At 37.6% G+C, this 23,424-nt stretch overlaps 1 protein-coding gene across 5 annotated transcripts in view; it reads right to left on the bottom strand.

The window, feature by feature from the left end:
• Positions 1-23,424, bottom strand: part of THUMPD2 (THUMP domain containing 2) — a 40,787-nt gene that overhangs the window by 10,534 nt on the left and 6,829 nt on the right. For 2 of the 5 annotated variants that reach the window (XM_044261689.1, XM_044261692.1), the window contains exons 2-8: positions 21,306-21,441; positions 19,514-19,923; positions 18,533-18,610; positions 15,982-16,034; positions 14,125-14,212; positions 4,504-4,575; positions 3,903-4,017 (exon numbers count right to left, since the gene is read on the bottom strand). In XM_044261689.1, coding sequence (XP_044117624.1) covers positions 3,903-4,017; positions 4,504-4,575; positions 14,125-14,212; positions 15,982-16,034; positions 18,533-18,610; positions 19,514-19,923; positions 21,306-21,441 — 952 coding nt within the window. Of the gene's footprint in view, positions 1-1,726; positions 2,244-3,902; positions 4,018-4,503; positions 4,576-14,124; positions 14,213-15,981; positions 16,035-18,532; positions 18,611-19,513; positions 19,924-21,305; positions 21,442-23,424 lie in introns of those variants that run through there. The other 3 variants (XM_044261693.1, XM_044261690.1, XM_044261694.1) reach the window with 3 other exon arrangements.

The following is a 23,424-nucleotide window of genomic DNA, read 5'->3' as shown; positions in this document are numbered from 1 at the left end:
TATTACTAACTTCCTAGACATACCCACATTGACTGAGGTCTTAAATAGTTTTTTTTTTTTTAAAGATTTTATTTATTTATTTGACAGAGAGATCACAAGCAGGCAGAGAGGCAGGCAGAGAGAGAAAGAGAGGAGGAAGCAGGCTCTCTGCCGAGCAGAGAGCCGGACGCGGAACTCGATCCCAGGACCCTGAGATCATGACCTGAGTCGAAGGCAGAGGTTGAACCCACTGAGCCACCCAGGCGCCCCTGAGGTCTTTATTTGTGCTGTGTGTTAGGCAAAGTACTCAATGTGCTTATGGGATAAATCCCCTCCACAGGCTCTAGGAAGTAGGGATTATCCTCATACTGTAGATGACAAAATACAGAGGTCTATGATTTTGCTGAGGGTCACACACTGGAGAAACAATGGTGAAGTGAGGATTTATACTAGGTCTGTTGGACTCTGAAGTCTCTGGGTCCTCTTACTATGGTAAAAAAGATGTGAGATTCCCCACACCTGTCAATGTCGAACAAAGGACAATTCTTGGGTCTCAGCATTCTAAATTGTGTTTATGATTAAAGTTTTTAAAGGCAAAACCAAATTAGTGAAGAAAATAAACTCTAGACTCTAGCTACAATGTCCACCTCTAAAGTAAAGATATGTAGTAAAGGGCTAATTATTATTATTATTTTTTTTAATTAAAGATTTTGTTTATTTATTTGACAGAGGGAGAGAAACACACAGTGAGAGAAGGAACACAAGCAGAGGGATGTGGGAGAAGGCGAGGCAAGCTTCCTGCCAAGTAGGGAACCTGATGCAGGGCTCAATCCAAGGACCCTGGGATCATGACCTGAGCTGAAGGCAGACGCTTAATGATTGAACCACCCAGGCACCCAGGAAGGGCTAATTATTAAATAACAGTTAATACTGGCCCCTCTGTACACTAGATAAATATGGTTCCTTCATCTGAAATTTAATGTTAAAAGGTTAGGATGTTGAAACAATTTAAAATAGATGGCTCATTCTTTCTTCCAGAAAGTTTCTCCGAGAACAATTCACAAAAGAACAATCTACAAATGACATAATGTGAAAAATGTCTCATCTCACTAGTAATTAAGGAAAACTAAGTTTGAAAAATGTATCAAATTTATAGTTCTCAAGACTGCAATCCTGCAGTACAATAATACTATCTGGCCTCAACAATGGTTTAGGGAAACGTGCCCCGCCAGTTGATGCTGGCCTGGGGTAAGCACCACAACTTCTCAACTGCTCTCTTCATCCTGAGGCCTCTTTCCCTTCTCTATGCTTCTTCCCTAGGTGATCTCCTGGATTTAGATGTTACCCGTACTGATGATGCCTCACCTCTCCCCTCACACTCCAGATCTGGGTACGGGGCTACTAACGTGCCATCTTCTCCACTTGATGCCCAATGATCCAGAACTCCAACTTGTACCCCTACCATTTTCCCAACCCAGTGAATGGCCACCCCACCCTCCAGCTGCTCAAGCCAGGCAGCTGAGTCATGCTTGCTCCTTTTCACATGAGGCCACATTCAATCCAACAATAAATATTGCTCACTCTGCCTTCAAAAATTAAGTATCTGGGGACGCCTGGGTGGCGCAGTTGGTTGGACGACTGCCTTCGGCTCAGGGCGTGATCCTGGAGTCCCGGGATCGAGTCCCACATCAGGCTCCCAGCTCCATGGGGAGTCTGCTTCGCTCTCTGACCTTCTCCTCGCTCATGCTCTGTCTCACTGTCTCTCTCTCTCAAATAAATAAATAAAAAATCTTTAAAAAAAAAAAAAAAAAATTAAGTATCTGACCTCTCCTCAACATCTCCATGAATAGCACTTGGGCCCGAGCCACCTCACTCCTTACTGAATCACTGCAAGAGCCTTAACTAGCTTCTATGCTTCCGGTTTCCAACCTCCCTGCTCAGGTCCATTATTAACATGGCACTTAGAATGATCCTTCCTTTATTTGCCTATTGGTGCCTTAGAGAATCTTTGTTTTCAACACTTAAAAACAGTAACTGAAATCCTTTGCTTGGTTTTAAAGTGAAATCTTATGGAAAATGCCCCCCACACGAAAGTAAATAAAAACGGAGTTGGAAGCATGGCAGAGGTCAGACAGACAGCTGGGTACTTCCTTCCTGACGCCTCTGAGGCCCTCTGCAGATTGTAAAGTATTGGAAAAATCACTGCTCTGCAATAGCTGAGGAAGCCATCCCAGTCTTCTTGAAGGTTCCCCCAAAACAGCTTTCTGAAAGAAATTAGAGTTCACAAAAGCTGATTTCAGCCTCCTCATCTGTTGGTTTCCTCTAAAAACCTGTGTCTTACACACAGAGTCCCATAAAAATCTTGACAGAGGGTGGTCTGTTCATTAAGCATCTGCCTTCGGCTCAGGTCATGATCTCAGGATCCTGGGATCGCGTCCCGCATCAGGTTCCCTGCTCAGTGGGGAGCCTGCTTCTCCCTCTGCCCCTCTTTGCAGAGGGGCTTGTGAGCACACACTCACGTCCCCGCTTGTGAGCACACACTCACGTTCTCTTTCTCCCAAAAATAAAATAATAAATAAATAAATAAATAAAATTTAAAAAGGAAAAAAAACAACCTTGACAGGTTGAAAAAGTAGTTGTTGGCAGCAAACAACATGAGATCTTAATCAACAATGCAACTTCTTCTTTGGGGGCTGCTTTACTATGTTTTTACGCATAAGTCACCCTAATGTTTTCTTCCTGACACTCTACTACTTTTCCACTACAATAAAAAATTTTAAAATAACATTTAGTTCCATTAAAATAACATTTAATGTGGCCTCATGTGAAAAGGAGCAAGCATGACTCAGCTGCCTGGCTTGAGCAGCTGGAGGGTGGGGTGGCCATTCACTGGGTTGGGAAAATGGTAGGGGTACAAGTTGGAGTTCTGGATCATTGGGCATCAAGTGGAGAAGATGGCACGTTAGTAGGTTTAATACTGAGACCATCTACTACCTGTTTATACTGTTTCAAGAGAATACCATTGTAGCAGGGAATTAAATGTGCTTATTTTTTAAGGGAGAAAGATGTACTAGAAGAAAGGGAAAGAAATAAGGAATGTGAGGCTTGTCTAAAATGGTCTAAATACTATGGGCCTTAAGGAAGCATTCTTTTGACTAGACTGAGCAGAGTTGATTTCTAGTCATGTTTGTCCCTCCTGACCCCCCCCCATCAGTAAAGGTTTCCCTCTACCTCACAGGGTGACCAACTGTCATGGTTTGCCAATGCGTTCTGGTTTTAGCACTGAAAGTACTTGTTTAGCACACAAGGATGGTTACCTCATTTCTATATAACAAGAATACTGTCCAGTGTGAGGCAAGGGTAAGGTAAGACAATTCAGAGCATTTCAGTTTATCTGGAAGAAGTCTGAAGTTTTGGGGCACGAGGTGGCTAATTGGTTAAGCGTCTGCCTTTGGCTCCGGTCACGAACCCAGGGTCATGGGATCGAGCCCTGCATCAGGCTCCCTGCTCAGTGGAGAGGCTCCTTCTCCCTTTCCCTCGGCCTGCTGCTCTGGCTACATGTGCTCTCGCAAATTAATAAAATCTTTAAAAAAAATCTGAAGTTTTATTATTATTACACTACACTCCTTATTTTATGCCTACATTAAGTGATCCCTGGTTATGATGTGAGAAATGGTTCAGATACAACAAACACATCTTAAAAAGGCACTTTCACTTAAATGTTTAGGGAGACTGAATAAATGTTACTAATAATGAATCTTTCAAAAAATAAGTTATAATTATACTATAGGAAATAAATCAAGGATTAACTCCACAGATATATTCAACCTTTATATTAGAAAGTCAATTTTATTTAATATTATGATTCTAAATATATTTAAATATGTTCATTTTCCCAAAAGTTTGCATTTTTAATATCTTACCTGTAACAGAGACTTTAAGTAACTCAATTTTATCCTGAAGGCCTGCAGCTTTCAGATTATCATATGCACCTAGTAACTGTGAATCACTGACATCAGCGCCCACATAATACACATCCTATGAGGAAAGAAAGTCCTGTTTTAAGTATGAGTTAAACTATCAGTTTATGTAGTTCAGAAAACCGACTTGGTTCTTCTTAAATAATGAAAATGAATTTAATAGATTTGTTAATTCGGGTTAAAACAAATTTATAGTATTTCTTTAAAATGATATTCAATGGTAAAAAATTACAAGTATTTGTTAATTTTTAAAAACTATTTTAAAAAGCCTTATTTTACAATAACAAATGTCTAAAGAATTTGGGGGTTAGCATAGTCTGTCATGAATAATCACAGAAACTGTTCACATTTTCCTAAATTTATCAGTCTTTTAAGCAATTTAATTAACCCTTCATAATCCATTTTGACAACAGGACATAGCAACTCATATCATCAAAACCAATAATCCTAAAAAGATAATCTACTTGTTAATAATTGGGAAGTGAATATACGTACAATGATTAAAGTAAATATATTGCTTGGTTTATCCTACTTTAGAACTTACTGGCCATTCTTTAGCAGCTTCCAAAAGTATTGTTCCAAGTCCACACATTGGATCAAAAACAAATGCACCAGCCTACAGACAGAAATATTGATTTGGCATTATTTAGCCTGTCATAAATATGTATTATAAAAGAAACATAAATTTCAAGAGCAATGATTGCTTTTACACCTTATTCAGAGTTTCAGGTGGCTAAAGGCGTAGGGCAGATGTATGCTGGGTATGTATGAAGGTCCCTGGTGGTGGTCATGTGAGAGGTAGTACGGGGTTATGCTGCACGTGGGAACAGTCCCCGCACCTTAGAGGTTGAAAACAACACACGCCTCACGCTACACCCCCACGATAGGGCATCGGGGGCTTCTGCTTCTTACTGGAAGCCAGGCTGGTCAAGTGGTCCCCATCTGGAGGGCTGCCATAACTATGGCAGAGGGGAAAGAAAAGCATTACAAATGGTGTACTGGCTCTTAAAGGTGCCATGTAGAAGTGAGGCACATCATGTCCACCGCCATTTAACTGGCTGAAGCCTGTTAGTCACATGACACACATGATTTGAAGGGGCCGGGAAAGTCTAATCCTACCTGTGCCTGGGAAAACCAGAAATGTGGAGAAAAAAGGAATTATTCCCATTCTGGGGAAGTCACCATCATGTCACAACTTGTAGATACTGCAATGATTCTGGTTCTGTTCTGAAGAATGGGAAACTACTGGAGGGTTCTGAGCAGAAGAGTAACATGACACTTACTCTTCAGAGGGATCACTCTGGATGCTCTACTGAGAATGGACCAGAGAGGGTAAGAATCTTAATAGCGAGGCTAGTTACGGGAAGCAGGCAAGAGAGGATGGTGACTTGAATTAAGGGTGTTATTGGTAAAAGTGGTGAGAAGTGGTTAGATTCTACATATATTTTGAAGGTGGAGCCAATGGACTGGACATAGAACGTTTAAGAATGACAATAATCAGAAATTAGACTAGAGTTTTTGTCCTGAGCAACTGCAAGAGTTCTCTGTTACTGAGATGGGAAGAGATGGGAAGGGGGAACTTCAAAGGAGACAAGAGTATAGTTCTGGACATGTTAATTTTGAAATACCTCTTAGACCAAGTATGGACATCAAGTAATTTGATGAACATATGGGTCTGGAGTTCAGGGGAGAGGTTCAGGCTACAGATATAAAGTTGGGAACACTCAGTGTTAGTCATAAATGATATTTAAAGCATGAGAACTAGATGAGTCATCTAGAAAGTGAGAGAAGTTAAAAAAGAAAAGTCTATGGGTTGGACCCTAGTGATCTCCTAAGTATAGACGTTGGTAGATGAAGATTCAGCAATGCATACTGACAGCAGCACATACTGATGTAGGAGGAGAACTAGAGTGGTGTTCCAAAAAACTCTGGAAAAAAACATTTCAGGAAGGAGAGTGATGACAGGATCAAAGTGCTAATAGGTAAGCAAGGTGAGCAGTGTCAGCGGCGTGCTGATGACGACAGCCTGATGGAGTGGGCACAAGAGAGAAGGGGAAGCGAGGAAGTAGTGACACCAAATAGGGACAACTATTTTTAAGAGTTTTTTCTGTAAAGGGAAGCAGAGAAGGAGCACGTGGGTTCAGGAAAGGGTTATTTTCTTAAATTGCAAGATATGTAATCAAGGGTACATGCTGCTGGGAATGTGCAGTAGAGAGAAAAGTCCTGAAGTAGGCATGAGGTAATAGAATCCAGGAAGCAAGTACTGGAGTGAAACAAGGACAATTCACTTACTGCAACGATGATAACACAAAGTATGTGGGCACAGACTCCAAGATGTTGGTAGATTTGGTGAGGAGAACATGTTGAAGTTCTTTTCGGATTCCAATATTTAAGTCAAATAAGAAGCAAGAGAGTGAAAAGTGTGGGCAAGGAAATGACTGTAGTGGTAGAACACAGAATCCAAGCTGCGAAGGAGGGGTGAAAACAGGTGGTGAGTAATGGACAATGGTGAGTAAGGTCAAATGACTAGAGGTCCCAGGGGTTACGGAACTGTGTGGCAGCATGCTAAAGGAATTGAACAGGAGGGAGAAAGAGGCTAAGAGCAGGATTCCTGAAATTGAGATATTTGGAAGGTCTACCCCTCTGGGTATGACAGGGTCCAGGATATGGCTAGGGTAGATCATTAGAGGCAGGGAAACCGAGACATTAAAGGGTCAGGTTACAGAGTTGCCACTGAGATCATAAAGAACTATGATAGGAATAGCAGCTTATACTCCCATAGAAAGGACAGGAGGAGAGCTAGAGACATCTGCATGCGCATAATTTCACGGCATGTGCTTCAAGCGCACAGAGAGGTTCTGGGCAGAAGGAGCAATGAGGAGCAAGCAAGACACCTACCACCTCCAGGCTCATGATCCCTTGATATGTTTACAGAGGAAGCAGAGTGCTCAGTGGACAGCCAAGTTTCAGTCAGAGCCAGAGGGGACCTAATGGAAAGAAACATAATGTCCTTCAGGAGAGAGAGAGAGAGAGATTTTCCCCTGGGTGGAAATTCTAAGGGGAGTATCCTATGGATGCCCATGAAGGGGTGGTTAAGTAAAAAGAATAAGGACAATAAGGACAAAAAGAATAAATGACAATTCAGTTAAAAATAACAATGGTATGAGAACTAATTTTTATTAAGATCTTAATATGTATCAAACATTGTGCTTTTCCTCCCCACAACATGGTCCATGGTGTAATCTGACCTTAAATATCAGGCCCTTCTCTAGCTATGACAGCTGGGTACCTGGGCAGGAGATAAGTATTCCTGTATGCTTATATTAATAACTAAGACTTACAGAACTTGATTTTCCTTGTTCGGATATGTAGGAAGGAGAACAGCTTGTGGTAAACGTGAAAAATATCTAACATCCTCCCATTTAGATTTCACTGTTAGTGGCCATGACATACCCAAGGTTGGATACTGGGATCATTTACGCTATGGGTCATTATAATGAAGAAAGTCCCTGCCCTAAGAAGACACTACCTTAAAAGGATTTTACACCACCCTAGAAGGAGTCCTCCACCCTTGCTCATGGGATCAGGTAGATGACAAAAACCAGACTGGGTGACAGGCACGTGGAGAGTGAATCAGATTAAAATAGTCCGCCAACAAGCCCATAAAACCCCTTAGATCTAAACTGGCAAACCTCTCGGGTCCCTCCCTCTTTGGAAGCTTTCTATTCTCAATAAACTTGGCTTTGCTGCCCACCACTCTTCATCTGGTCTACCTCTTCATTCTTTGAAGCTGCGTGACCAAGCTTTGCGGGCACTGAAGGAAAAGAAATCTTGTAACAATTGCTAAACTCCTCCAAAACAACTGTGCTGTGCTACTTCTTATATGCTTTAACAGACGTCCTATGCTGGTGATCACATTTAGAGAAACCATTCTTACTCTAGGTTCTAGCAAGGCAAACTCACAGTAAGGAAAATTTTATCTAACATTAGCTTTGAAAATTTTAATTTACTTTCTACTTTTCTGACAAATGGATGTTTATGTCAAGATAAAGGTAACATTTCAAACTTGTATAAGGTGGTTATATAAATTTATATTTATATAATATGTATAAATGTGTATATATATACATATATATAGTTATATAGTTATATAAACTGTGGTGAGATCACTGGCAGTTTGGTAACCATAACTCTCTCTCCTTACACTAAAACAAATTTGGACTAAAGATTAAAATCAAATAAAAAAGAAAGTCATGGATTCTGAGAACATGATAATCTTAAAGTAGCTTTCTTCTTTTCTCTCAGCTCCAAGCTATTTAGTTCTCCAGGCCCAAGTGATGCTCAGACGTAGAGGCAACTAGTGCTAAGAGAAAGCAAGCCTTGGGCTTCATTTGGGTCTCAGAAGAAGGAACTAGGATGGGGCCTCTTAGCTATGGCTTGGTGGGAGATTAAGAGACCAGCCCTGGAGCCCAGAGGGGGAAAATCACTGGAACCAGGGAGAACCTGGTCTTCAGCGATCTACAGATCTGCAGGGAGACTGGTGAATAGAAAAGCTTTCACTTAGAAAAGTTTTCAGCATGGCTAACAGATTCTCCTTACCCTGCCAACAACCTCAGTGGCACCAGAGATCCATTTGCCTTCTGCCATTTTTAGGATTTTGGCCATTTAAAATATTTTAATAACCATAGTTGAGTCCCAGTGAGCCAACGAGAAAATAATGGCACATCCAAAGGTCTGGGGTCAGTGAGTAGCTAGAGAGTAAATAGGCAGAACACTCCCAGCATACATCTAGTGACACGGAACTCCTGGAGGAGACAGATAAGTATTCGAACAAAAGAACTAAGAGCTTTTAGAGATATTCAAATGTAGTGTGCACACACACAAAACCTTCAGAGCTAAAAAATGATGATTTTTAAGCTAAAAATTCTGACGAATAAAGTAGAACATATCTCTGTGACTCTTGCTATAGCTTGGAAGATTATGTTCAAGAATAACTCAAAATGCAGACCCAAAATATAAAGAGATGGAAACCATGTGAGAAAGGATAAGCAACTTGGAGGATAGCTCCAGGAAGCTTAACATGTTAATAATTTCACAAGCAGAAAAACAAAGTAGTTTAAGCTAAAAAAGTCACTAAAGCAAAACAGTTGAGGCAATAATAATTAAATAAGTAATGAAAGAGTGTGTGAGACAGAGAAATAACTTTTATAATTATTATATATTCCTAATAATTATTTTAATCATTGCCATAGCAGCAGCTAATACTTAAACACATTCTACATGCCACGCACTGTTCTAATCACTTAATAAATGCTAATTCACTTAATTCTCACATGACCCCAGGAGGTTTTTTTTTTTTTCCAAGATTTATTTATTTTAGAGAGCAAGTGAGTGCGTGTGTGCGGGTGGGGGAGGAATGGAGGGAGGGTGAAGGAGAGACTCTCAAGCAGACTCATTACTAAGTGTGGAGCCTGATGCAGGGCTCGATCTCACAACCCTGAGAATGTGACCCAAACTAAAATTAAGAGTCTGACGCTTAACTGACTGAGCCACCCAGGTGCCCTCCCAGGAGATAATTATTTTTATCTTGCTGATGAGAAATGGAGGCACAGGGATGTAGAATATATTGTCCCCAGTTTCGCAGTCAGTTAGTGGTGGAGCCAGAATTAGAACTCAAGCAGCCAGATAGACCAAGTTCAGGGCTGAGTAGAAAACACACACATAAGTGTATCCTGCTAATACTCCTGAACTTCAGAGGATTATTTTTCTTCCAAGATTTTATTTAAATTCAAGTTAGTTAACCTATAGTGTGGTATTGGTTTCAGAAGTAGAATTTAGTGATTTGTCCCTTGTGTATAACACACAGTGCTCATCACAACAAGTGGCCTCCTTCATGCCCATCACCCATTTAACTCATCCCCTGAACTATAGAGGATTAAAGAGTAAAGTATTACAAGCCTCCCCCCCAGCAAGAACAGACAACTAGACAGGAAAGGGAAAATCATACTGGAGAACACAGGAGAGTAAATGGCAACAGGAGAGCATCTACGATCTCTGAAGGAAAGGGACTGCCACTCAAGACTCTTCCATCCAGCCAAGATGGGTGCGTATCCCAGGATAAAAAGCAAATTTGAGGATAGTAGGAATTTCAGACAGTGTATTATGTGGATACCACATCTGAGGAAATTACCTAAGAAAAAGTTTTAACTAAGCAGCAAATGAACCAGAGCAGAGACCTCAACAGGAAAAGACAAGTGAAGAACAACAAGGGGGAGTGCTACACATGATGATATGTCGGTGTATTTACCCAGAAAAGTGTGTGTGTAAACACAGAGCTTAGTGATTAAGGACAGGCTGTTTAATGTAAGTGCTAAATAAGGACTTTTGAAATGTAAGGGGCATATTTCAAGGGAAATTCTGACACATGATAAATAATTTAGTTCAATCTAGTTGTTGGGGGTTGAGGGTTGAAGGGTATAAAAATGTTTCAAAGGTCTCGTTGTAGGGAGGAGTAAGGTGAGGCAGGAGAAGAGAAGAAAAGCACTCTAGAGGCCTCAAATTATGATAGCGAAGAGGGCCAGTTTAGAGGGTCCTGGTGATTAAAAACAGTGTCTTGACAGTGGAAAGAGTTCGTATCTTGTTTTAAAGAAACAGCAGAGTCCTATGTGTTTAATCAAGAGAGCTGGGAAATAGGAACTATTAGTAGAACAGAACAATAAAGTATATCTCCAACCTCAAGGACAGAAATGAAATGATTATCAAGTAACTTGATCAAATTAGCAAAAATAAAACTAAGAAACAGTGTAAGACGTTATAAACAGAGTAAAATAGGAGGAATATAATCAAGCATGTCTCTCATAATACTGTGTTCTCTCACTGGAAGACTGAGACTATCAGAGTGGATAAAAACAGAGCCTAAACCAGGCAAAGACCCCATCAAAAAGGAGAATTTCAGACCAATATTCCTAATGAATATGGATGTAAGATTCTCAAAAAGATCCTAGCTAATAGGATCCAACAGTACATTAAAAAGATTATCTGCCATGACCAGGTGGGATTCATCCATGGGATGCAAGGGTGGTTCAACATTCGCAGATCAATCAATGTGACAGAACAAATCAATAAGAGAAGAGAGAAGAACCACATGGTCCTCTCAATTGGTGCAGAAAAAGCATTTGACAAGATACAGCATCCGTTCCTGATTAAAACACTTCAAAGGAATGGAGGGAACATTCCTCAACTTCATAAAATCTATTTATGAAAAACCCACAGTGAATATCATTCTCAACAGGGAAAGCTGACAGCTTCCCTTTGAGATAAGGAACACGACAAAGATGTCCACTCTCACCAGTCTTGTTCAACACAGTATTAGAAGTCCTAGCAACAGCAATCATACAACAAAAAGAAATAAAAGGCATTCAAATTGGCAATGAAGAAGTCAAACTCTCTCTCTTTGTAGACGACATGATACTTTGTATGGAAAACCCAAAAGACTCCACCCGCAAACTAACTCATACAGCAATTCAGTAATGTGGCAGGATACAAAATCAATGCACAGAAATCAGTTGCTTTCTTATAAACTAAAAATGATAATACAGAAAGGGAAATTAGAGAATCAATTCCATTTACTATAGCACCAAGAGCCATAAGATACCTGGGAATAAACCTAACCAAAGAGGTAAAGGATCTGTACTCGATGAACTACAGAACATTCAGGAAAGAAATTGAAGAAGACATAAAAAGATGGAAAAGCATTCCATGCTCATGGATTGGAAGAATAAACATTGTTAAAATGTCTATACTCCTAGAGCAATCTATACTTTCAATGCCATCCCAATCAAAATTCCACCGGCATTTTTCACAGTCCTAGAACAAACAATCCCAAAATTTTTATGGAACCAGAAGAGACCCCACATTGCTAAGGAAATGTTGAAAAAGAAAAAACAAAACTGGAGGCATCACGTTGCCTGATTTCAAGTTTTACTACAAAGCTGTGATCACCAAGACAGCATGGTACTAGCACAAAAATAGACACATAGACCAGTGGAACAGAGCAGAGAGCCCAGATATGGACCTGCAACTCTATGGTCAAATAATATTTGACAAAGCAGGAAAAAATATACAGTAGAAAAAAGACAGTCTCTTCAATAAATGGTGCTGGGAAAATTGGACAGCTATATATAGAAGAATGAAACTCGACCATTCTCTTACACCACGCACAAAGATAAACTTGAAGTGGATAAAAGACCTTTAACGTGAGTCAGGAATCTATCAAAATCCTAGAAGAGAAGATAGGCAGTAACCTCTTCAACATCGGCCACAGCAACTTCTTCAAAGACATGTCTCCAAACGCAAAGGAAACAAAAGTGAAAATGAACTTTTGGGACTTCATCACGATCAAAAGCTTATGTACATCAAAGGAAACAGTCAACCAAACAAAGAGGCAACCCACGGAATGGGAGAAATATTCTCAAATGACACTGTAGACAAAGGGCTTATATCCAAGATCTATAAAGAACTCCTTCAACTCAACACTCAAAAAACAGATAATCACGTCAAAAAATGAGCAGAGACATAAACAGACACTTTTCCAAAGAACACATACAAGTGGCTAACAGACACATGAAAAAAATGTTCATCAGTATTGGCCATCAGGGAGATTCAAATCAAAATCACACTGAGATACCACCTTACACCAGTTAGAATGGCCAAAATTAATAAGACAGTAAACAATAAGTATTGGAGAGGATGTGGAGAAAGGGGAACTCTCTTACACTATTGGTGGGAATGTAAGTTGGTGCAGCCACTTTGGAAAACAGTGTGGAGATTCCTTAAGAAATTAAAAATAGAGATGCCCTATGACCCTGCAATTGCTCTACTGGGTATTTACCCCAAAGATGCAGATACAGTGAAAAGAAGGGCCATCTGTACCCCCATGTTCACAGCAGCAATGGCCACAGTCGCTAAATTGTGGAAAGAACCAAGATGCACTTCAATAGACAAACGGATAGGGAAGATGTGATCCATATATACAATGCAGTATTATGCCTTCATCGGAAAGGATGAATACCTAACTTTTGTATCAACATGGATGGGACTGGAGGAGATTATGCTGAGTGAAATAAGTCAAGCAGAGAAAGTCAATTATCATATGGTTTCACTTACTTGTGGAGCATAAGGCATAACACAGAGGACACTGGGAGTTGGAGAGGAGAAGTGAGTTGGAGGAAATCGGAGGGGGAGACAAACCATGAATGACGATGGACTCTGAGGAACGAACTGAGAGCTCTGGAGGGGAGGGGCATGAGGGGTGGGATGAGCCTGGTGGCGGATATTAAGGAGGGCACGTATTGCATGGAGCACTGGGTGTGGTACATAAACAGTAAATCTTGGAACACTGAAAAAATTAAATTAAAAAAAAAAAAAAGAGTTGTGTGTTGTGAAAAAACAAACTGAATGCAAAGTTGAAAATAAAGCAGTGGCAAAGAAATGCAGCAAATACCAAGAAAAAGAAAGGAATACAAATGTAAGACATGAAATTTAAGTTTAAACTCACTAATCAAGATAAAGAGAACTTTATGTTCCAATAAAAAGGCATGATTCCTGATGAAACAGTAAAAGTTATAAATGTGCATATAGCAAACTAGACAGCAGCTAACTAAGGTAACAACTAGTAGAAATGCAAAAACTTAAAAATATAAATATAGTAACCTAATGAAATTTTGAAATGCCTTTTTCAGAATTGTGCAGATAGTAAAACAGTAATATGGCAGACATTCCTTGACTAAAAAAAAAAAAAATCATTTTCTTCTATCCACCGAATACTTACAAAAATTGATTCAGATCTTAGTCACAGAGAAAAACTTAAAATTTAAGTAGAGGTTTTACGGGCCATGTGATTGTGACATAAAAGATTTGAAATAATAAAAATGTAGCTATCTTTGGACTCAGCTTTTTTATAGTCAAAATACTCTCAGAAGTTCAGCAATATATAAAACCATATCGCTGTAGCCGTTCATAAATGTAAGGGCAACAGAAAGAGAAAGAAAAGGATAGAAAAAAAGAGAAAAAGAAAGGACAAGAAAGCAAGCAACCAAGATGTTCACCAATCAGCTGATTATGCAAAGGAGCCTGCTATTCTTAAGAATGCAAACATTTTCCTTACCTTAATTTCAGCAAGAGAGGCCATTGCCCATGCTATGGTAGACCTGAGGCCTGCAGTCTTGATGTAAGCTCTGCTGGCTAAAGGAACCCTACAGACAAAAGAACTTGATGATACACTCAGTATTACTGTGCAGTAAAGAAGATCATGATATAAATAAAAATGACTAACCTGTTCACATCTGTGACTCATCTTAATATATTCATCTAACATACAGCTAAATATCTGTTAGATTATGGAATATTTTAACTTTTTTACAAAAATACCTTCTCTAATTGACACCTTGTCTAACCAGCCAGTGGGGTATTTCAGAAAGGTAAATTTGTGCGGTACCTGGGTGGTTCAGTCGGTTAAGCACCTGCCTGTAGCTCAGGTCAGGATCCCAGGGTACCCTGGAATTCCCATACCTGGGATCATGAGCTCTTTGTCTTTGGGCTCCTTGCTCAGCAGGGAGCCTGCTTTTCCCTCTCCCTCTCCCTCCGCCCACTTGTACTCTCTCTCAAATAAATAAATAAAATCTTTAAAAAAAAAAAAAAAAGGAAGGTAAATTTGTTGGAAAACTAAAATTTAAATTCTAAAGTGTTTGACTTATAAAAATCTAATCATATAGGAGGGAAAAACCTTTCTCAAATTGTTAATATACTTTCCTGCTTTCCCATATGGAATCTACAGGAACTTTTCTTGCTGATCTGGAGTCATCAAGAGGAACATACTGTTCTGTGATATGGATGTAGTATGGGAAGTAGGGCTGAATGGATGCTAACCTTTGAAATCTGTTTTCTAGAAAAAAATTGCTTTTGTAAATTTGTTCTTTGCTCATTTGCATCTTTCTCAAAAGATGAAATGAAGCATGACATTGCATTGTCTAAAATAATTTGTGGAATGAAGAGCTGAAGCAGACATCTCCCAAATGAGTTCACTGGCCTCCATTATGTTTCACTTCATACTTTATCCTCTACCTCATCACGGTTACTATCAGTGTTTCCAGATTTGATAGGGGTTTTCAAAATATTATTTCTATCTTTCTAATGCAATGAACAAGAAAGCTTGAGAAGAGCTATTACAATAACCTTAAGCATTCTTTTTTATATCCTGGCTTACAGATGCATAAAAGTGAGCTTAGAGCTAATGGGGTATTCCTATTAAATTTTTATAATCTTTACAAATATTCCATGCCTAGAATCCAGGAAAAGGGTATCTAAATCACATTATACTATGAAAACAGGGATGTGCATATAAAACGTTTCGAAGAGTCCAATGACATTTACTTGCTTCCAAGGAACTGAAATCACTATTTTCATCCAATAGCTCTTTCTTCCCAGGGCATCTAGAAAAGTACCTGTTATATGATAAGTGTTCAACAAATATTTTGGAATAGGGAAATGAATCATTTGCATTTATTATCAAATAGTACTCTGCAAGATTAGAGAGATACCTGAAGTAGATTTTAAAAACTAGAAATATTCTCCCACGATAAAAGAATAATGGCAATAAAATTTGTAGAATGTTCACATGTGAATTTTAAGAACTGTGCTGTATTTTCTATTTTAATAAAAACTCCAGATGCTAACAGACTAAGGGCCTGTGAAAATCATTTAATAATAGAAATAGATATAATTTTCAGTATGAATCACATAATCAGTGAATGATTACAATCAAATCTTTTATAGCTCTAACCAGCGAGATTAAATCACACGCATTAAGCACCAAGAACACAATTTACTGGCTCAAGTAAAGAACTTAAATGCTTTGCCATTAGCCCCCTCTGTTATATTGATGTTTCATATTATAAATAAGAACATAAAGTTCTTACTTTTACAGACTTTAAGGGACAAACATGAAGCTTAGAGAACAGTATACCTGAACACAGGGATTCCCACCACAGAGTAAATGTCATTTAGATGTATGAAGATCTGAAAGAACAAACAGAAAAGTTAGAAAAAAACAGGAACTGCTTATCCAAATGCACTGACAACTGGAAAACTTCCATTGTGAAATTGTTTTTTTTTAATTTACTTTATATTTTATTTTATAAATAATCCATATTTTAATTAAAAATCCAAGGCCTTGTTTATCATATAGGGAAAGATGTTCCATAATATTTTTTCTTGAGCAGAGACAAAGTACATTTTTAGTAGATTGCATAGAAAGATTCTGAGGATAATTTGGAAAAAAGGTATATGGAGACTCATGCTCTGAAGACATCTTGAGGTGTTTCTTTCCAGAGATTCTCTGAATAATCATAACTGGATCAGACTTTTCAGCATTGTGGGCTAGAGAAGACTTCCTAAACCCACCTTAATTCTAACTTCAAATAAGACTGGAGGTCACACAGGACCATCACAAGTTACACATATTTCCAGGGTGACAAAATTTTCTTCAGGCCAAAGACATCATAGCAAGGGTGATCTTTTCTCTCTCTACCATCCATATGTGAGCTTCTTCCTCTCTACTACCCTTCTTCTGTTAGGCCATAAAGAGGATTTAAATGTCTCAAGTATAATTAGCAGCTCAATTAAATTTTAAAAATTAGATTCTTACTTTCATAGTCTGATGAAGTTTATGGAATATTCTAACTCTGCTGTTTGACCTTAAGAGCATTTGATCTCTAATACTTTGACCCCAAGGTTATTTTTACCATATAGTTTAATCAGAATTACTCCAATTTGGACAAATTTTTATAAAGAAAAGAATGACCTGGAATGGACCCTACTCAGTCAATTTGAATCCTTGATCATTAAAGCTAAACTTTCCAGTGCTTTGCATTATTTATTTTAGCCAAAGTATTTATTAGGATTCTATTTAAAATTGATACTCAAGAAAAGATACATTGATATTTTTATATATCAAATGTTATTAAGACTAGCTTCTCCCACTATAATTTTTTTTCCCTGAATTTTGCTGAACAAAATTTGTTAAGATTTGATTCTGCTGTTAATTTTGGTCACAGTTTTTACTGTATGATTTTACTGTTATCAATTATGTTAATAGCTATTATTAATTATAGTAACTGGCTGGTAGGAATTAAATGAGCTATATTTACTTAGGAGCCAAACTATGAGAAAAGTGTAATTTTGAGGCAGTGATATAGGGTCAAGGGCTAATGGGGAGATGGGAACCAGCAGAGTACAAGATAAGAGAACTGGAAAGAAGAAACAGAAGGAGGACACCCTCATGTCAAAACATTCTTGAGGTCAAAATATTTTTCTTTCTCTCTTTTTTAAAAAAAAGATTTTATTTATTCTTTTGAGAGAGAGAGAGAGAGAGACAGAGAGAGCATAAGCTGGGGGAGAGGCAGAGGGAGAGGGAGAAGCAGACACCCTGTTGAGCTGGGAGCTGGATATGGGGCTGGATCCCAGGGCCCTCTACTGAAGGCAGAGGCTTAACAACCTGAGCCACCCAGGTGCCCCCAAATATTTTTCATGACAGTAATGAAAAACATACATCAGGTATTACTTTATAAAAGTGAGAATATCAAATGAAAACATTGAAAAAGAAAAACAAAAAATGTTCTGATACAGTCAGCTATTACTGCATTCAAAGCTATAGAATAATAAATTTATGGGTCAATGAATCATGAAAATAACTAAACTACCTGTCAAATTTATCAGATAAAAGTGAAGAATACATACATATATATATATATATATATATATATATTATATATATATATGATTTATTTATTAGAGAAAGAGAGAGAGAACCACATGAGCTGGGGGGGAGCAGGTGGAAAAAGTCTTAAGCAGATTCCTGATGAGCACAGAGGACCCTGAGATCATGACCCGAGCAGGAATCAAGAGTTGGACCCTTAACTGACTGAGTCACTCAGGGGCTCTGTGAAGAATATTTTTATAGCTAGCACTAGTTTCCCCATATAAGTGTTTTACTTTGTTTCAATGAAAAAAAATCTCATGTAACCTCATTAAATTCATTTTGAAAATAGAGAAAAAAAAGAAAAACATGATCCCAAAATCTGAACAAAGTCACTGTTACAATAATATTGGATTTTTTGTGGGCCTTTTGGTTTCCCATTCTTTTATTTTTTTAAACTTTATTTTAACCGTTCTTTTTTTTTTAACATTAGCCAAAATTTTTTATTTTAGAGATTGTTACATATTATAGTGATTGAAGAGAGCATCTCTGCAACCGTACAATAAATTTTAAAAAATTCAACTGTAACAAAACAATTCCATCCCCAAACATCTTCTTTGGATAAGGTATTTTCACAGTGAAAAGTACTACAAAATTACCTGCACTATTCTACTGCTAAAGAGAAAATAGACTGTTGGATCCATCTAGACATGCTTTTTAAAAAATTCTAAAGCAAAACTGAAAAGTACAGTACAGATAGTTGACATTGTCTTTAAACAATTAGGTTACAGGGATATAAAATAAAACAAACATTCAATACCTCTAAATTTGGATTCCTCAAATCTGCTTTCCATCCAAACTGTTTCATAAGAGCAATTCCAATTACTCTTCCAACTTCCTGAAAAAGCAGAAAAGTTATAGAAAAAGATACTAAAAATGAAAATTTTACATTTAAATGTAAGCAAAAACTAAAGAGTATGAGTCAGACTATCTGATGGTAACTTAGGGTTACAATATTAAAATATGACACAAAAGCATTTTATGTTCAAGGCAAGAAGGCTGCATTTTACCTCTTCTAACTCCCAACATATCCTATGGCATCGATGTCTATTCATGTGTAATCTCGATTCTAGTAATAACCAGACCATGAACTGATAAAAATGATCACTGTGGTTTTTAGGAAACAGATGCAAGGTGAAAGATGAAGTATTTGAGCTACTACAATCCTGTATGTTGACAAATTACAGAACGATAGCATTAGACTCAATCTTTAGGGTCTACCTGATTTTAAGGCTGGCCAAAGGACCCAGATCTGTGCTCTTGTATCACTGAACTTCGTAAGGGCCAAGTGATAAAGTGTTTTGAAGGAAACTATGTTCACTCTCCCGTAGACCGTTGACACTTCGTGTTATATTTGTGTTTTTGCAGTCTGGGTGCTGGTGACAATTACACATACAAGGTGTAGTGTAGAGCAACCAATTAATAAACACAGAACTGATGAAAAACCCAAAAAGCTTAGGACAGAAATATTAGAATTTCCAAGTGTCAAGGATATCTATTAGTTTAAGGAAACTTTGGGGGAGAAAGTATAAAAGGGAGGTCATTACATGGAATAGCATACCATTACTCTAAAGTATCTGAGATAAAGTTAAAAAGGAAAATACATTTTTAAAGAGATTTAGTTATATGAAATTAGGCCTGGTTATCTGCTGAGGCTGTTCTGTGAAAGGCTGCCATCTCATTTTAAATCTCAGAGTAGTTAATTCAGAAAATGGAACTTCACCCTGGGAGGGAAGCGTACCTGTGCAGTAAAGGTCTTTGCAATGGCTCCACTGCAGCGACAAGAAACTCTGAACGTCAAGTCCTTCTGGCTTGGGTCATCAGCTGCTTTTACTACCTCATTCTGAAATGCTTCTTGAGATTTTTCTCTGTTCATGAGAAAATCTCCTTGCTCCACTCTTTCTTCTTCCATTTGCTTTTCCGGTTGGCATTCCCTGCTCTCTTGTAGCTCTTGCATTTGTTCTGTTTTTAATTTCTTAAGATTGGTGACATCATTTTCTCCTACTTTTCTTTTTAGTGGGTTGGCATCTCTTTGACAAAGTTTGTCCTTTTTTGCATCAAGTTCAAGAAGATTTTTCCAAACTGAAATGGCATTCAACCAGCTCTCTGGACCATCATTTACAAGTCTTTGCATTTCATTAAATATGTTTCCTAAATAAATAAGATCCCAATTTGTCCTATACCGAAGCCTTAAAGACAGTCTATTACACTCATCACCCCTAAATTCCATTACCTTTATTTCTTTAAAATAAGTTTTACTAAACTGCTATGTGAATAGTGGGTTCACCTTCATCCGGAATTTATATAATCTAACGTAAGAATATTGTGCTGAATAAAGTTCTTACTTATACTCCATACTTAACATCAAAACTATTTTAAAATTCCTATAGAATTACCTTATATTTTAGCAAGATCATTTGTCCTATGATAATATGTATCTATACCTTCAATATATGCATACACCTAGAGTATTTTTGATTTTTGATATAACACTGATCTTGCCTATAAAAACTAAGTTAAAAAAACAGAATAAATTGCAAAACAAAGCTCAGAAACAGAGAAAATGAATTCTGAAGCTATCTTAGACCATACAACATTAGCGTACATCATAAAATGAGTTTTCATAAAGTAATGCTTCAGATATACAACCCATTCATAACTTAGGGACTGCCAGCACACTCAATACATTGTAATCTTTTTTTGATGAACAAGGTTCATCAAGGTGACCCAAGAGTAATTACTGTATTCTATAAAGATGAGAATGTGTGGAATGCTGGGAGTAAATTATATTGACCCCATGGTATAACACCTTAGGATTTGCTGTATAATAACTTTTCTGACCTGTTTTGACTTCTTGCCATTTGTATTTTTACAGACACAGTTTAGTACAGACCACAATATTACATGATCTCAGAGATTAAAACAAAGTTCAAGGCAATGTCTAATATAGTATCTGATATTTGCTTCTAGGAAAATCCTTAAATTATTTTAGTAGCATATTTATAAAATTAGAAAGTGGAGAGGGAAACTCTTAAGCCCCCTTTAACTGTAATGCTTTGTAAGTGGGTATAAATTTATTCAAAACCTTAAATTTAAGGTCCCCTAAGCAGGAGATTTTATTACATAGTATTTTTTCTAATTATATAATTCATTGGTTAAAATGTATAAAGTGACAGTTTTGATCTATTTACAAAGCCATGCATTCTGGATTATTACATGCTCCTAGGTCTAAATAAATGCATCTGACTGTATGTATCTCTAGAGATGGTGTCTGAACATAACTAAAATGGAAGAAATGTGACTTAGGACACTAAGGCTCAGAAAATAGGCAGCAGATTGCAAAGCGAAAAAAATTAGCTGATAATGCAATTAATATGGTGATAATATTCAGGAAATATGGAAAAAGACATAATTAATGATCCCACAGGTATGAATGAATCTTAAAAATGTAAAATGTGTACAAATTAATTATCAAGCAGAAAACTTTGGAATACAATATATCATGGGGGTAAAAGCAACAGGCATATACATACCTTTACTTACAGAAGAAACATTAAGTGGAAACTGCTTTTTAATCAGCAAAAATAATCTTTCTGCAGATTTTAATTTTTTCAGCATATTTAAGTCAGAACAGGTGGTAAAGAAAACTTTTCCTGAAATATATTCAACCTAGAGACAGAAAAGATTAATGTAGTCTTGTGTCAGAGCAAGAATCACTTCCCTTTTCCGCTCTTAATGAATTAAAACGCAGCGTCTAGATGGACAATAAAAACAACCATTTTTAAAATATGTACTATTTGTCAGACACTGTGCTAGGCACTCTAAATACATTTTCCCACTCTTGTTTATAACAACCTTCTAAGGTAGATTTTATCACCCCCATTTCTTAGATTATGAAACTGAGGTTTGGATAGGTTAAATAACCTGTATGAAGTCAAACAGTGACCAAGATTACAATCTATGTCATGGTACCTTTTGTAAAGAGTGTGTGTGTGTGTGTGTATGTGCGCATGTGCGCATGCACAGGCACTCCTAGGACAAATCAGGTGACCAGCCCAAGGTTAACATCATCAGTAGGCGTTTATTAAACACCTACGTCGTGGTCTACTAGGAAGCATCCAGCACATGTCCTAAAGATGGATGATAATTTAATACCTACACACTGGCATACAAATTAAAATGTTAAAAAATTATAAGAAAATAACTTGAATTAAACCCAGAAGAAAACAAAAAGAAGTTAATATAATAAATGCATTGATAACCTTAGGTACAAGGTAAAATAAAGAGCCTGAATAAGGAACCGTCATTAGTAAAAATCTCGGAAAAGAGCCCTGTGATTTGGGAAGAGAGTTTCTAAAAGAAAGGGCAAGATGCAGAGGTGGGAGTGACAGGCTCGCCGAAGCAAACTGTAAGTCAGTATGGCAAAATTTGCTCTGTGATTGACAGTGTCAGGTGGATGGATGGTGTAGCTCAGCCCAGCCTGATAAATGGTCATGAAAATCTGAGTACCCCAGATGGTAATGGCCAACCATTACAGACTTTTGATGAAAGCTGCGACACACTGAATTAGCTAGCAGAAAAAATTACTTTAGAAGAGGCATAAAGTCCTAAGTATAGATTGTTATGCTGGAGGAAGAAGCAGATTACTGAGATCACAATAATGAGACACTTGGCTGTGGAGCTGGAAAAGAGACAACAGCAAGAAATATGCATCACATAGAAAGAGGCTATGGAGACAGGATGGATAGGTTATAAAAGCCAGAGAAAAAATGAAAATAAAAAGTGCACTGACGATAGAGTCTGGTGAGGTATGGCAAGTGGTGTGCAATACCAATGGACCCCTAAAACTTTTGGGATCAACCCAATTCTCTCAAGCTCAGGATGGATGTGGCTTGTCTTAATTTAATGGTGGCCATGGGCTGACTAAGATAGTTTGAAGTTATCTCCTAGAACTGAAGTAATGGGGAATTTGGAGGGTCCCATGTGTTTAGGCAGCTCCCATCCAATGGGAACTTGAATTCCAAGTATTTTTGTACTCTTGATCTGATATGGTCTAATTAAGTTTTTGGGATGGTAATTTTTGGGGTTACCATTCTAGCTTGATGAAAAAGAATCGCTGCAGAGGAAGCCCTAGGTTGACATCAAGTAAAACCCAAATACTTCATTATAAGATTAACAAGATTTGGGGACCTAATGTACAGAGTGGTGATTATAGCATATAATACTATATTATATAATTGTAAGTTGCTAATAGATTTAAATGTTCTCCCACAAAAAAGTAATGACAGTTATGTGACTGGGTGGAGGTGTTAGCTAATGCTATGGTGTTAATCATCTGCAATATGAAATTTATCAAATCAACATGTTGCACGTCTTAAATTTACACAATGGTATTTATCAGTTATATTTCAATAAAGCTGGAAAAACAAATTAAATAAAACGCAACAGCTTAGGTACTAGAAGTGCAGCTGACCAAGACAGATTGAGAAAGCAGGGAATGAGAAGAACGTTTAGGATTCAACATTTAAGGGGATAAGGAGTAACAAAAATAAGAACTTCTAGTTTCTAGAACTTCTTTCTCATTACAAAAGTGACATTTTCCCACAAAAGTCAAAACTAAATAGATAATCTCAAAATGCTTAGAACTTGAAA

The sequence above is a fragment of the Neovison vison genome, chromosome 8, assembly GCF_020171115.1.
Source record: "Neovison vison isolate M4711 chromosome 8, ASM_NN_V1, whole genome shotgun sequence".
In the NCBI taxonomy this organism is placed as follows: Eukaryota; Metazoa; Chordata; class Mammalia; order Carnivora; family Mustelidae; genus Neogale; species Neogale vison.
The sequence above is the reverse complement of the archived record's forward strand: the minus strand, read 5'-3'. Positions and strand labels throughout refer to the sequence as shown.